Here is a 16,128-nt window from a genome sequence, read left to right on the forward strand (position 1 = left end):
AGGAACACAAATCTTTCCTTTACCTTATTTCTTTATGACTGTTAGCCTGCATAACATTGCTGTGAAATTAAATGAAGCCACGATGGTCATTACTTCCACATTTTCTATGACATAGAAGGAAGCCATTTGGCCCATTGAGTCTGTGCAGGGTCACTAAGCAATGCCATTTCCCCTCTAATATTCCTTTTAACTCATTCTCCTCACACTGCCTGCAAATCAGGCATCTATCTACACTGGGGGCAATTTACATCACCCACCCCCTCACCTGGATCCACCTACTGCCTGCCAGCTCTTGCTTCACCCGTAGCCCCCCCCCCCCCACCACATTTTTTATACTGGCTATCGCCCCTCTTTCTTTCCAGTCCTGATGAAGGGTCTCGACCCTCCATAGATACTGCCTGACCTGCTGAGTTCATGCAGCTTCTTTGTGGGTTGTTCTGGGCAATTTACAGTGGCCAATTAACCCACAAAGGACATGGGAGGAAACTGATGGAAACCCATGCATTCATGGGGAGAACAGGTAAACATGCATAGATAGCACCAGGTCGGTGCCCTGGAGCTGTGAGGCAGCAGCTTCACAGGCTGTACCAGTCAGCTGGTTGTATTTGTATTAGTGCACACAATGGCCAAACTTAGGAGCAGGTTGGGAGGGGTGAGTGGGGAAGGACATTAATGCTGAATATCACTACTGTTTGCTGAGGAGCACAAAAGGCTGGAGTGAAAGTAACAACAGATTGTGATGAATGAGCTGGAGCTTTCTGCTCATTTCAGGGCAATGAGTAAAGACTCTTGAGAAATAATCCGTGAGCAAGAAGAGAAAATTTATTTTATTCCCAAGTAGAATCGAAAGAAAAACCAATTAAGCTCCATTTATGCTAATAGTTTTATTATGTTGCTGTTGGTTACAATAGAGCCTCGCCTTTGATCCCGTTCAAGTACTACCCTGATGAAAAAAGTGTCATTACTGCTGTTCCTTGCAAAGTAAATAGACATGGCCTGTTTCTCAGATTTAGATATCAATCCTGTTCTTGCTCAGATACCAATCTGACCACTGGCACAGCTGGAGGTTTGCCAAGGTAACAGCCGAGTGCAAACACACACAAGCAATCTGCTAGTGTAGCCCTGAGGAGGTTGTGTTATTGACAACACTGACTTGCAACTATCTGCATTCACGATGAGTATTCGTCTCCTCTGGAACAAATGCTACCCTTGAACCCAAGATGACCTGTCTGTCTATCAGAATCCAGCAAAGCTCTACTTACAGGTTTATTAGGTCCCCCAATAAGTCCTCTTGATGGTCTATTTATTTTTTCATCTTCTCTCTATTAACTCTTTACCTCTGTTGTGTCATAACACTGCCTTGAATTATAAGGTAAACCTTGTTCCTTTAACCCTTTGGGCACTGAACTGTTTATGATTTGTGGCAAAATCATTGAATTGATTAGAATTCCTGCTAATGAGCGTTGACTGGGAATGACATCAGTAATAACATCACCAATAATGCAAAGACCCTGAAGTAGGGGGTTGGAGGTCACACACACATCAACAACATGCAGCAAGGAAACAGGCCATTCAGCGCAAATGATCTCTAACAATATTCATATGCTCATGTCCCATTTGAACTGCCTCACAATGTATCTACTGGTTGGGAGAAGAGTATAATTGGGCTTGTAGCTGAAGGGTGTGGGTTCAAACAAAGTTATTGTATGCTGGTGGGAGGGGCTATTTGAGTAGTTCAGGAAGAGGTACTACAATGATAGATACTTCTCAATGTGTATTGAAGCCAGTATTTCTATCATTCACTCTCTTATGGTCTTTTGTATATAGAAAGACATAAATAGAGCTGCCAGATATTACTTTAATTTATGTAGGCTTTATATAATGTAAACAGCTTTCCTTACTTGTTTTGATTCAAATTATCTGTCATAGTCTTGGGCAATGTATGCCTCTAGTTCTCTCTCTCCCCTGTACATTAGATGTGTAGACCACATTGTGAAACAACGACATCAGCGAGAATGTTAGAATTACCTTAAAATAATTCAGGAATTCTTCCAGTGTCATTTCATCTCCGTTTGGTTTAATGCCTTGTACATCAATACGATCCCATAGCGTCCATTCTATGTCATGGTACTGCAAGGTTGAAAAGGCAAAGTTACTCACAGCATCAATGAAGGAGGGTTGTTTGAAGTGCGTGCAGGATGGAGAGAGATAACTTATAATTTTCTCTCTGCCTGTGCATGTATTCTGGAGACACATGCAGTACTTGGCAATGCAGATCAAGGGAAAGGTTGAATTTTAATAGTTTATTGCTGAAAACATTTCTTCAAATTAATGTAATTTTCAGACTACATAGCGTATATTTATATTCCAGAGCAGATATATTTGTTTTCAAACTTTTCAATTGTCACATACATAATTCACCAGAGGACAAATATCACTGGAAGGCTTTTAAAGCATATTCCTTTACAGTAACGGGAACACACTTTTCTAATAAACCCAGAATGAATCACCTTAGGAACAGCCTCCTGTGAAAAAGTGATTTGACTTTTGCCTCCTTACTTAAGCTGTAGTCAACTCTAGGTAAAGTGCTCTTTACAGAGTGATCTGATTGATTATAACATGTATGCAGAACATGCCTTTAAGGCAGTAAAAGGTCCCATGTACCTTCACAAAGGGAGCCACCTCTACCAGAATCATTATTCTGTTATACCTATGATGCCATATTATATTAGACACACACACAAGGGGGGGGGGGGAGAATGTGGAGATTTTTTTGTTCTTTTATATAAAAAGCTCTTCTTTTTCTTATGCAGTCCCTCAGGGACTTGCTTCCACTTCAGTTCTGAATGCATGACCTCTATTAACATAGGGTGGCTGTTATACACCAGCTACCACATAGTCCGTACAGATCGAGGTCCTGGTCCGATGGCAAGGAGATCCAAGACAAATGGAGACGAGGCTCTGATGCACAGACTTAGCGTGCGTGCGCGCGCACACACACACACACACACACACACACACACACCTGTACAAACACGCTGACACACTCTGGCCACACGTAAAGATGGACACAGGCACACAATCTTGCCTAGTCCCTTTTCCTCCTTCCTCAGATCTCCTCTCTCAGTCCCCCTTCACGTAATGGCTTCCCTCTGTCTTCCCTTCTCTCTGCTCCCTCACCGTTTCATTCACGTACTTCCCCTTCACACCTTCCCTTTCCTTTCATTCTCAATGAACTTAGGACAACAGAGCCTGGATGAGCCTCAACTAATGGGGCTATGGAAGTAGAGATGGGACATAGATTGAGCTCTTTAACCTCTTGTGCAAACACATTTCACCAAATTACGGTCTTCTGGGCCATACATTGGCATGACATTAAAACTCTGTTAATCTAGCACGGTAGTGCCAGCTTGGCAGACTTTGGTAGTGCCAGCTTGGCAGACTTTGGTGGTGCCAGATTGGCAGACTTTGGTAGTGCCAGATTGGCAGACTTTGGTGGTGCCAGCTTGGCAGACTTTCTGGACTACTGGATATTATTTTATTAATACCACAACACACTTTTAATTCACTTTTTTTTAAAGATGTTACAGAGTACTACAATAAGTTTTCCAGTGAATCTGTTAAGTTTAAAAGGAGCCTTGGAAACGGGGACTTGCTGAGTTTAAAGGGTACGTGGGAAACGGGGCTCCAGTCAGTTTGAGGGGAGCATGGGGAACATCAGCTGATGAGCCAGATGCCAAACCATTGGGATTTCCGACTACAGATAGCAGGTTATTGGAGTTTTACTGTGTGTCCTCAAAGCGCTGGGTCACTATATAAAGCAAATGTGCTTTGTGTTTCACCTGTGTGCTATAATAATCGGAAGCTTTTGTATTGTGCAGCAAGCTCCAAGGCCAGCAGTTTATCATTTCAGCTTCCATCACAGAAAGTGTTAAAAGACAAATAAGTTGACTGGTCGATGTATTTGAATGGACAGAGACAGAGCAACCAATTATTCCTTTATTTTATACAGGCTCATTACAGTATCAATAGCGTTTCCTAATATCCATTTATTCAAATCATATGCAAGCTCTTGGGCAATGATTGTCTCTATTTCTCTCCCCTTCCTCTACATTAGCTCGCTATCTGTACAATTATCCATTCCTCCCCCAGTCTTTCTGCAGGATGAGAAAAATCATTATTGAGATATATAAATCTCCTGGCTCCTATTAATGTCTCAGCCCCTGTTATTTCATCTGTCTCTGTGCCTCAGTTTTTTTTGCCTGTCTGGCTGGGTTCATGCATCTTTTCCAAAGGTAGGAGGTGGTTGGGTGGGGGTTGGGGGAGGGTGGGCGCTTGCCCACAGCTGCTCCCTCTCCTTCCAGTCCATTTCCTGTCTCCATCAATCCACACTTGAAGTGGGGGAGGAAAAAGGGAGCCGAGAGCGGAAATGCTGCCACAGACTGATGCCCAGTCAGTACATTTAACACACCACTGTAACATCAAGCGTACTACAGAACAACCAAATAACAGCAATCAGATCAATAATGAGGAACAGATCTTAGGAGCAGCCTCTCTCTCTCTCTCTCCCTGCTTGAAGGCAAATCCTATTCCATTTCACAACTTGCAAATTAAATGCAAACCAGCTAAACAGTTCAACATCTTATGAAAGATTTGCTTTCTTTAACAAAAAACTGTAATTGGAATATGATCTCTTGGTACTGAACACAGGCTGGGTCTGTGCAGAATCAAATTAATTTTGCAAGGTTTGATGGGGTAGGGAGGGGAACTGATAATTGAAGAACTGAACCTCCTAAGAGTTGAAAAGGCTAAGTTTAAAACAGAGATAGAACTATCTAGGAAGAAGTAACAGGAAGACGATCTTAAGAGAAAGATTTAATACCCGAACAGGAAGATTAACTTTCTTCACATAGAAATTCTGACCTTAAGGTACAAAATGATTGCTCTGTTGATACTCAGAAGCCAGCTATGGATAAATGCTGGAGGGGGGTGTGGGGAGATTGTAATGTGCACTCATAACACTTGTCATTTGCAATTTGGTCTTATTATTTTTAGAACGCAATTGGTCTTTGACTCCTTTTATAAGGTGAAACCAGAACATCTGGATCCAGGCCCTCTGAGGATGGGAATCAGGATCTGATCTTAATGAGCGTCTGCAGTGCCAGAGGTTACAGTCCATTTCTTAGGGAGGCTGCCCTCCTCCCCCATCTCACTCCCCTCTCCTCTCCTCCAATCAATCACACCGGCAGCTTTAACAGTACACACATTTAACCCCTCTTAATGAGGTTTAATCTACGATTGCTGCAAACATTCCAAAGCACCATTGGCTCAATCTTTGTCCGACTGGGGATTACAATATCAGTGCTGCACAGAATCATGCCCAAACTTGTGCACGATTACACCCAACTGCAACTGCAGACTCACTAAACTCAGTCTGGCTGAGGCAAAAACAAGAGTGGACAAAACTTATTTTTTGGATCAGGGTGAGTGTCTTTGTACAAGGTGGTATAACACACTTGTCTCCCAATAGTCACAGAAGGGAAGTTCCTCATAATGGGATGCAATGATTAAAATAATACTTCAGGAAACAAGCAATAAATCAATTGTGGGTGTGAGGCTTCCTGAGGAAATTAGGGTCTTACCTGCAAGTTTGGGGCTTAGATAAGGCAAGCACAAATCCCTGAAAACCCTTACTCTGCAAAAAGATTGCTACTGTGTTTACAATAGAGGAGCTGATTAATCTTGGGAAACAATTCTTAAGAAATTCTATTACTGAATATGTCCAGGCACTGTTATCAAAAGGCTGACTGGTGCCAAGATAATGTCATACATTTGGGTATATTATATAAATACACACGGTACAACATAGGTTTTGATTTCATTTCACAAGGCTTTCTGATAATTGGAAATACCTTTCAACTTCAGACCAAAGAATATTCATAGAACTCTGGACCTCAAGATACAAACTGGGGGAACAGAGTGCCTGAATTTGCATTGGCAAATCTCTACATCACTCAAGTATGCAAATAAGCAACAGGGCTTATGTTAGCTTCTTTTTAAATGTTTCTGGTGTATTGCATTGAGGGTCTCCAGAAATAATGTACAAATAACTTGCTCCACTCGCAATAGGACAGCGATTTCAGCGTGGAGCTAATTCAGTTCCTTATCATGATGATCGCGGGTTTACTCATCCAACACCCACCCCTTCCCTGCACAATCTTCCACTGCAGCAGATCAACATTGCTGCCCAATTACTAGCCAATAGTTTATACAATTTCCTGCCTATGGCTTAAACAAATAAATACATGGGCTTTTTTAGAGAGGAAAACTGGAGTGTAATCTCCACACCATCATTTCACAGTACCGTAGTGCCAAATTAGGTTCTAATTAACATCAGCAGCATGGTCTGACCCTGCTGTGATGCCCCTGGACATCCTAAGGTGACCCCAGGGGTCAGAGAGTCCCAACAAACTTCTCTCACACAACCCAACAGCAAACCAGTTAATTAAGGCAAATTATAAACTGACTTACTTGAAGGCCGCTAAGAGTGCGGACATGGTGCATATTGTGGTTTGGGCAATGAAAGGGCTGCTTTCAGCTCCTGATTGCAAAGGCCTCAGCACACAATTGAGATGTTCATTCAAATAGGGAGGAAAGACGGGTTAATGTACTGGGCACAGATGCAGGGCTTTGCACAAGACTTTTATTATATTTTCACTTTAGCTTTTATCTCAACAGTCATCCTGTTCTGCAGTCGGATGCTCCAGGGGTCTTTATCATGGCCACCTCGTGACCCCCCTGGTGGCACTCTGGCGTGTTCGCTCTTCTGGCTGCTGTACAAAATCCAATCACTGACAAGTATTTACTTCAAAAATAAAAGCAGTTTAAGTAATCAAATGGCCCTAGAAAGCCAAACACTCTGCCAAAAACAAAATGAGTAAGACCTTCCAGCATTAAAGGGCGTTTGTTGGAGAGTGTGGCGGTTCATGTGCAATCCCAAATGGGATAACGCCTGACCTTGTGCTCTACTCAGAGATGCTACTGTTATCAACACTGCACACCTTCCTTGCCACAGCAAAACATTTTTGTTAAACCTTTAGGTGGAATGAAGAAATGCCTGATTTATGCTGCAACTCTTTGCCACTGAAAATGCACTCAGATATACCCATTTCCTCCCAGAGTCCTCAATCCCATTCACCTCCAGTAAATTAGATGCTCATCCAATGGAATAGATGCTCATCCATTGGAAACAGGCAGAATATTGAAGAGGGATGCAAAGATAACTGAAGAGAGAGTTATGTTAGAACAACCAAAGACGTGTGGATTGGTAGGTTAATTGGCTGCTGTAAATTGCCCCAAACACATGGGTGACTGATAGAATCTGGGGGGAACAGATGAGAACGTGGGGAGGATAAAATAAAATGGGATTAATGTGGGGTTACTGTATGTAGGTGGTTAATGGTTGGCATGGACTTGATGGGCTGAAGGGTCTGTTTCCATGCTGTCTCTGTGATTCTATGAACAATACCGGTGAAACAGCAACAGTTTCACACCTCATTTATCTTATCCCCATTTCCAAAATAGTTATTTTTGTACAATGTACTGTAGAGTATGAAATGAAAATGAATTTATTACAAAGTGTGACAGAGGTAATTCAGTGCTATCAGCAAAATGTCACCTTTGACTCTCTTGTGACAAACTCACTTTTGAGCTTTCTGGAAACTTCAGCACGTAATCCAGCCTGAAACTACCCTGCCTTGCCCACATCACAGTTCCATCTTTTAGATAATGGCAAATCTTGGCCTTCTTGGCTTCCACTGCAATGCACTCTAGGATAGAGTGAAAAACACTAACATAGATTCATGGAGACACAAGCAACTGCAGATGCTGGAATCTGGAGCAACAAGCAATTTGGTGGAGGAACTCAATGGGTCGAGCAGCATCTGTGGGGGTGGGGGGGGGGGAAGGAATTGTTGACGTTTTGGGTCAAAACCCTGCATCAGGACTGAATATAAATTCATGTTGCTCCCTTTTGAACTGGATTGAAATAACCAACATGTTTTACTCAAATCTGATCATAGTGATGAGCCCATTCTCTTCTTGGACTGAACATAATTAACTCCATCAACACACAAGATGCCGGAGGAACTCAGGGGGTCAGGCAGCATCTATGGAAGGAAATGGACAGTCGACATTTCGGGTCAAGATGATGAAGTCCAGTCCAGTTCAGATGAAGGGTCTCGACCCGAAACGTTGACTGTCCATTTCCTTCCATAGATGCTGCTTGTGTTGCTCCAGATTCCAGCATTTACAGTGTCTTGTATCTCCATAATTAACTCCATCATGGGTCTATTCAATGCACTTAGAATCAGATTCTCCACTTCATCACACAGATGTTAAAGAGCTTATTTGGGGCATGATGGGGGATGAGGAGAGGAGGGGTGATGTGGTGGAGGCAAAGAGTGGGACAGGCTTTCAGAAACACAGGCTCCACAAATTTGGGAAGAAGTCCTCAATGGACTTCTGTCCGTTAAAAAGGATGGAAAATCACAGGAAGTTTGAGCCCAGATTTACTGTAAGTCGTTCTACTTCAATAAATTGTGATCCCTCAAAGCTGAAGAGTAATGTCATGCCTGAGGACAGGATATATTTCCGCTTTGTCAATTAGATGTCACTTTGTAGTTGTACTGCAACAGTTTAATTAGCAGGATTTGGGCTTGTGCATTTTTCAGACTGCTTTTATAGGCATGTCTTTCCTATATAATTTTAATTTATCTTTTGCCTCTTGAGTCAGAATATTGCGAGTTCAAGCCCCACTTCAGGAGCTGAATGCAGAATCTAAACTGATAATTCCGTGGGGCATTCAGTGAATCACTGACATAGTCTTTTATCAAATCCAATGAGATTTATCCAGATCAGTTATGGATAGGATATCTTTAATAGGATAGGATAGCTTTAATAGGATAGGATAATATCTTTATTAGTCACATGTACATGGAAACACACAGTGAAATGCATCTTTGCGTAGAGTGTTCTGGGAGCAGCCCGCAAGTGTCGCCACGCTTCCGACGCCAACATAGCATGCCCACAACTTCCTAACCCGTAAATCTTTGGAATGTGGGAGGAAACCGGAGCACCCGGAGGAAACCCACGCAGAGAAGGTACAAACTCCTTACAGACAGCAGCCGGAATTGAACCTGGGTCGCTGGTGCTGTAATAGCGTTACGCCAACCGCTACACTACTGTGCCTGCAATCAACCATTCTACAATGTGGGGAAATTATAATCATTCACACTCTTACTTGGTGCCTTATCGCATGGGCGTGTTTCAAAAAAATGCCTCAAACAATGAATTGACCTGAAAGTTGGTCACTGCAGTTATATAGGCAAACATGAGCTTGTTAATTTAAACTTGTGCCAACAAATTCTCTTCCACATCATTTATGTACAGTGAACACAGGTGGGGGCCCTGAATAGACTCATCCCTGGCATTCCATTAATCCCTGCCTCACAGCTGGAGATTTCTTACTGTTTATCTTCACCCCCTGTTTTCTATAGTTTTAATCACAGCTAGCTAAGGTGCAGTTGGTTCATACTGGTTAATCTCCTTTATTGGACTCCATTGTGGGAGTTAACCAAATGTCTTCCGAAGGTCCAAATATATTAAATCTGGTGGATTTCTTCCTGTTCTATCTCAGTCATGCCCATTCCAGTAGATTTATAAGGCACAGACTCCTGTTTCTAAATCCTATTTGACTATTTCTCTTCGTACACAGTGGTATAGCAGTTAGCGTAACGCCAGTGACCCCGGTTCAATTCCGGCTGCTGTCCGTATAGAGTTTGTACGTTCTCCCTGTGTCTGTGTGGGTTTCCTCCGGGTGCTCTGGTTTCCTCCCACATTCCAAAGACGTACGGGTTAGGAAGTTGTGGGCATGCTATGTTGGCGCCAGAAGCGTGGCGACACTTGAGGGCTGGCCCCAGAACACTCTACGCAAAGATGCATTTCACTGTGTGTTTTGATGTACACGTGACTAATAAAGATACCTTATTCAGTTAGTGGGCATATACGGCAGTGCAGATACAGTCTGAGGTGATCTGATTTAAAGGATCTGGCTGTGCTTACTAAGAAACAAGTGTCACGTTACCAAATATAAAAAAAATCTCCAATTTGACTCATCTTCAGTTTTTTTGATGCTTTGAGAACAAATGAAATAGAAACAGGAATATGCTTTTCACGCCTTGTGCTTGGTCCCTCATGCACTAAGATCATAAGTGATCTTTTACCCCAGGGCCACTTTACTGCACTAACCAATTTCCCTACTGAGCCTCCACAACCCTCTTGGGTAGAGAATTCCAAAGATTCACTAACCTATTTTGCTTCATGGAGAGATCAGACGAAAGGGGGCCTGGATTTAAAGTCGAAAGTCAAAAATCACATTTATAGTACAAGTGTGCACAGGTGCAATGAAAAACTTACTTGCAGCAGCATCACAGGCACATAGCATCAGATATGCAACATTCACAAGAAAAACATAAATTAAACATCAATAAGACACAATTTTTATATGAAAGAATACAATTAGGTCAAAAAAAAGTCCATTGTAGTGGTCAAAGTAATTGGTAGAAGGGGAGGTGATGAACGGAAGTCATAGGGAAGTCATAGAATAATACAGCACAGAACCATGCCTTTTGGCCCATGAAGTTCTCTTTCTCCTTTCTCTACTGCTCCCCTCTTGGAGATATTGCTCAGACTTTTATTGCATTGATGCAGGCATTTTGTTTGAACTGCAATTATTCAAGTGTAACACCAAAGAGTGGTTGCTTGGCAGACCGTGAAAATGAGGTAGTCCCAGCAGTCCCAATCCTGCCTTTGTCCAGTGTTCAACACACGGATCGTACCGAACCAGGCCGGAATTGAACAAGGTGCTGACATTGCCACTCCCATATGTCAGAGGAGGGACCCCACATAGTGAGTGAGAAAAGGTCCATATTTCAAAAGACCATCAAAGCAAAACTGCAGATGGTGGGAAAGCTGAACCAAGGAGAGAAAAAAATGCCGGAAACACTGGGCAGATGAAACAGCATCAGTGGAAAGAGAAATGGTTAACACTCCAGACCTGGCACCCTTCATCAGAAGAGAAAGGGGAAAAAGAACTATTATTTTTAAAAAAAAATAATTAAACAAGTTCAAAGTTCTTTGCAATCTGCTCATGCTCCAAGGTGTCTCAGTTCCAATGATGGGTCATGGATGTGAGAGGTTAACCTTATTTTTCTTTCCACAGAAGCTGCCTGACCTGCTGGATGTTCTGTGTCTCTATTTCAAAAGAACATGAAGGTGTCAGTATTGGATCAGTCAGTACCATGTTTGACTCTGAGACAGAACGTTAATAATTGAAAGTTGGAAGGTTGTCCTACTTTGGAGATTTGAGCACTAAATCCAGGACTAACAGTTTATTCAGTATGGGGGTGCGGCACTGCCAGAGCTATGTCTTTTGATCGAGATGTTAAACTGTTTGATATCTCACATCAACATAAAAGATCCCATGGGTCTATATTAACAGATGGAGCATTCTCCCAGTGCCTTGGCCAATATGACATCAAAAAAAAGTTAATTATTTGATCATTATCTCCAATGTTTGCTGGAGTTTGTTGTATGGAAGTGGTTGTTGTATTTTCTTATGTTTCTACAGTAACTATAATTCATGAAGTCACAAAGAAGTCACGAAGATATAAGTCATGAAGAAGGCATGCTGGTGGCTCTACTTCATTAGGGCTTTGAGGAGGTTTGGTACGTCACCAAAGACTCTTGCAAATTTCCACGGATGTACGGTGGAGAGCATTCTGACTAGCTGCATCACAGCCTGGTATGGAGGCTCCAAGGTGCAGGATAGAAAGAGGCTGCAGAGGGTTGTAGACTCAGCCAGCTCCATCACGGGCACAACCCTCCCCGCCACCTCAAGAAGGTGGCATCCATCATTAAGGACTGTCACCACCCGGGACATGCTCTCTTCTTACTACCATCAGAGAGGAGGTACAGGAGCCTAAAGACCCACACTCAACATTTCAGGAACAGCTTCTTCCCCTCCACCATCAGATTTCTGATGAACCCACGAATGCTATCTTGTTATTCCTCTTTTGCACTATTTATTTATTTTTGTAACTTATAATAATTTTTATGTCTTTATGTCTTGCACTGTACTGCTGCCACAAAACAACAAATTTCATGACATATGTCAGTGACAATAAACCTGATTCTGAATTCAAGAGCACCTCATTGGCTGTAAAGCACTACGTGACACAACAGGATCATGAATAGTGTTTCATAAATGCAGGTGCTTTTATATTCTTTTGTTCTTGCAGACTGTTTACTTCTGGGTAAATTATACCTTGATTGGCCCTGAAGCTATGGGCTTCTAAAGTAATAACATGTGGCTTCAAAATCAAATTAACATTCTTAGCACTTAGACGTATTTCTGAACTTGACGTCTTATGTCAGGACCAAAACAAGAAATGACCAAATTGAACATGTTATCGATCTATAGAGCCACATGTTTACACTTGTCAGATGAAAGCTGCGCAGTGTTAATGATTTGAAATGCCTGCCTGTTTATTGTTCCTGTTCGAGATGACCAGTTTGATGCTGCCTGCTTTACCAGGGGATGAACAAAGGCTTTATTTTGATCCTGAACAAGATCCAACCACAGGATAACAAGCTGCTCACTCCAAGGAACTAAACACAAAGGGTTTTATACATCAGAAGTAACACTGAAATAGACAGCAGAGTGTACTGTGACAATCTTACAGTTATCTAGATCACATGCACTGATCCGATGGATTAAAAATGTTTTTTTTCAAAGCCTGATTGCAAGACTCAGTGAACTATGTGACCATTCAAAAGGCTTGGGACCTCTTAAACTACTGTTCTGGTCCACTTTTGAGAGGAGGCCTTTGTTCCTAGAAATAAAACACAGGACTTCATTCAGAATGTGCCTTATTTTTAGCACCAGAACCGTGGTCTTCCCTGGAGTAGATTTGGTGGTGTTCATTGTAAAGAACTGAACTCAATTCATTCTACCCAACAATAAATGATTGAATGATGATACAGAGTGCTCAATTAATTGAAGCGTTAAGAATGACAGACTCCAAAACGATTGTCTTTTACTTCTTGTAATAAAACTGCTAAACTCCTGTTTGAAGGGGCATCGCGCTCAAGCATTAAGTGAATGGCCTTCTGTTCTGAGCACCCATTATCTGAAGCAATAAATAACCGGGACACACTGCTTCAGGGATGGAACGCAGGACTTCATTTCAGAAGGGCCAAACAGCTTCTGTCAAGTAATGGACACCAGTTAGTTCTGGAGGCACAGGCCAACATCATTTAAATGCAGGAGCAACTTGCACTTAGATAGCACCTTTAACATCAAAGATACCTCAGGGTGCTTAACAGAAAGGACAGGAAAAGCCCTGGAGGAACAGATAGAGTTAGTGGATCAAAAGCTTGAGTAAAAGTTAGGGTCTGGGAAAGATATTCTTCATTAACTTTTTTAAAATTGAATTTATATCACGCAGCAGAAAAGACTTCCTAACATAGATCCACAGATACTTGCAGCACTGATAAAGGACACTGACCCCATCACACCCAAGTCATGCTAATCCCCCTTCCCCACTCTTGGTCCATACCCTTGCAAGTTATGGCTCTTTGTTAGAAGGTGAGTCCTTCTACCTTCACCATCCTTTCAGGCGGTGAATACCAAATACCCACCACACTTGAGAGAGGTAACTTTTTCTCAGCTCTCTCCTCACGTCTGTGCCAACCAACAAGCATCCATCTATATTAATCCCATTCTATTCTCCCCACATTCCCACCAACTCCTCCCAGATTCTATCACTCACCTACACATTAGGGGCATTTTACAACGTACAACTAACCTACCAACCCGCATGTCTTTGAGATGTGTGAGGGAATTGGAGCACCTGGAGGAAACTCACATAGTCACAGGGAGAACATGCAACCTCCACACAGACTGCACGTGAGGTCAGGATTGAACCTGAGTCACCGGAGCTGTGGGGCAGCAGCTCTGCTGGCTGTGGAGACACAAGAGACTGCAGATGCTGGAACCTGGAGCAGAAAACAAACCGCTGGAGGCATTCAGCGGGTCGAGCAGCATCTGTGGGGAGGAAAGGAATTGTTGACATTTCAGACTGAGGCCCTGCATCAGTCCTGATGTAGGATCTTGATCCAAAATGTCAGCCTGCTGAGTTCCTCTGGCAGTTTGTATTTTGCTCTACTAGCTGTGCGTTGTACCACCCAATTCCACTAATCAACTTAAATCTACGAGCAATGCTCCCCCTGTTCCTGTAACCACTACTGTAATACATTTGGTAAGAAAGAAGCCTTGAATTTATATATACAGCTTTTCACAACCTCTGGCCTTACAGCTTTTACAACATTTTCTCACAACATAGGAGTCCATTCAGCCTATGTCGATCTTGGAGCTTTCTCATCAGTCATATTCCCCCATTTATTTCCCTGTAACCTATTCTCTCTTAAATGCCCATCAACTCCACCCGGATTCTTCTATCCCTCACCTACACCAGAGGTAATTTACAGTAGCCAATTAACCTACCAACCAGCAGGTCTTTGGGATGTGGGAGGAAACCACAGCAGCAGAGGGAAAGTCATGGGACAGCACTAGTCACTAGTTACTTGTCAATATAATCACAGTAGTGTAGTGGTTAGTGTAACGCTATTACAGCGCCAGCGACCCCGGTTCAATTCCCGCCAGTCTGTAAGGATTTTGTACGTTCTCCCCGTGTGTCTGTGTGGGTTTCCTCTGGGTGCTCCGGTTTCCTCCCACATTCCGAAGACGTACAGGTTAGGAACTGTCGGCATGCTTTGTTGGTGCTGCAAGAGTGGCGACATTCTCAGTAATGCAAAAAGGTGCATTTCACTGTGTGTTTCGATGTACATGTGACTAATAAATAAATATCTTAATATCTTTTCTTACTATCTAATATGGGAGGCTTGTGTATAGCAAGGTCCCATAAAGCGCAATGTGAGATAATTCACTTACAGGTGTTGGTTAAGGATTAAATGTTGATCAGGGACACTTGGTAAATGACTCCTCTTTATTGAAATCTGGACCAGGCAACTTTTTTTTGCCAAGGGCAGGTGGGAGTTTAGCTAAATATCTCACCAGGAAGACAGAACATCTCAGTGGAAGTCCATTTGAATCTGCAAACATAACAAAGACTACTCAAGTCGAACAGTGCTTTGTGGTGGTAACAGAGCATGGGTTTGAGAAGTCATTCAGCAACTCCTTCAGCTCCACAGTAACAAAGGCAGAAAATGCTGGAGATATTCAGCAATCGATTGTATTTTACTATTGTGTTTGGTTTCACTGATGGTTTATCCCCAATGAATTGCACAATACATTACCTCATGGCAGTACACTTCTAGGTATTAATTATGTCAGAATTACAATTTCCAATTTACAATACAATTGGAAGGCACTGAAGTATCAAAATATCTGCACGACTGCTTTCATAATTGGCACTACACACAGACCCAGACATTATAATTAGCATCACACCCCAAGACAGCAAACATCTCCCATCTATTTGCCAGCAAGAATATTGCCCCATTTCCTTGTCAACACATAGGATCTCTCATTGCATAAATCTACCGTGATGCGGCTGAAAGTCTGCAAACAGCTTTAGATACAACAGATATTACAGATGATTTCCTCCCTTGTGGATCAAAACAGACAATTGCAGTGTTCCTACCTATATATATGTGTAAAACATAAAAGAAAACTGTGCTGTTAATTATTTTTTCAGAACTTATTCCAACCACCATAGATTTCCATCACTTTCTGCCTATTAATCTCACTTGTAAAGTCTGAATGTTTAGACAACCAATAATATATTCAGCAAATAACTTAGAAAAAACATCTTTGCAGAGCGGATGGTTAGAATGTGAAATGTGTTATCATTAGGAGCACTTGAGATGTTTAGAATTAATGCATTTAAGGGCAACCCAGCTATATACATGAGGCAGAATAAAAGAGGTTGTGCTAACAGGGTGAGATGAAGAGGGGGTGGGAGAAGAGGGCTATGTGATATTGAT

General features: G+C 42.2%; 1 protein-coding gene across 3 annotated transcripts in view; it reads right to left on the bottom strand.

Moving 5' to 3' along the window:
* The window catches only part of LOC127571393 (ubiquitin-like modifier-activating enzyme 1), a 258,873-nt gene that overhangs the window by 17,289 nt on the left and 225,456 nt on the right, over positions 1-16,128 (bottom strand). For all 3 annotated transcript variants that reach the window (XM_052017709.1, XM_052017710.1, XM_052017711.1), the window contains exon 23: positions 2,029-2,130. In XM_052017709.1, coding sequence (XP_051873669.1) covers positions 2,029-2,130 — 102 coding nt within the window. The remainder of the gene's footprint in view (positions 1-2,028; positions 2,131-16,128) is intronic.

Source organism: Pristis pectinata, chromosome 6 (genome assembly GCF_009764475.1).
Source record: "Pristis pectinata isolate sPriPec2 chromosome 6, sPriPec2.1.pri, whole genome shotgun sequence".
Taxonomy (NCBI): Eukaryota; Metazoa; Chordata; class Chondrichthyes; order Rhinopristiformes; family Pristidae; genus Pristis; species Pristis pectinata.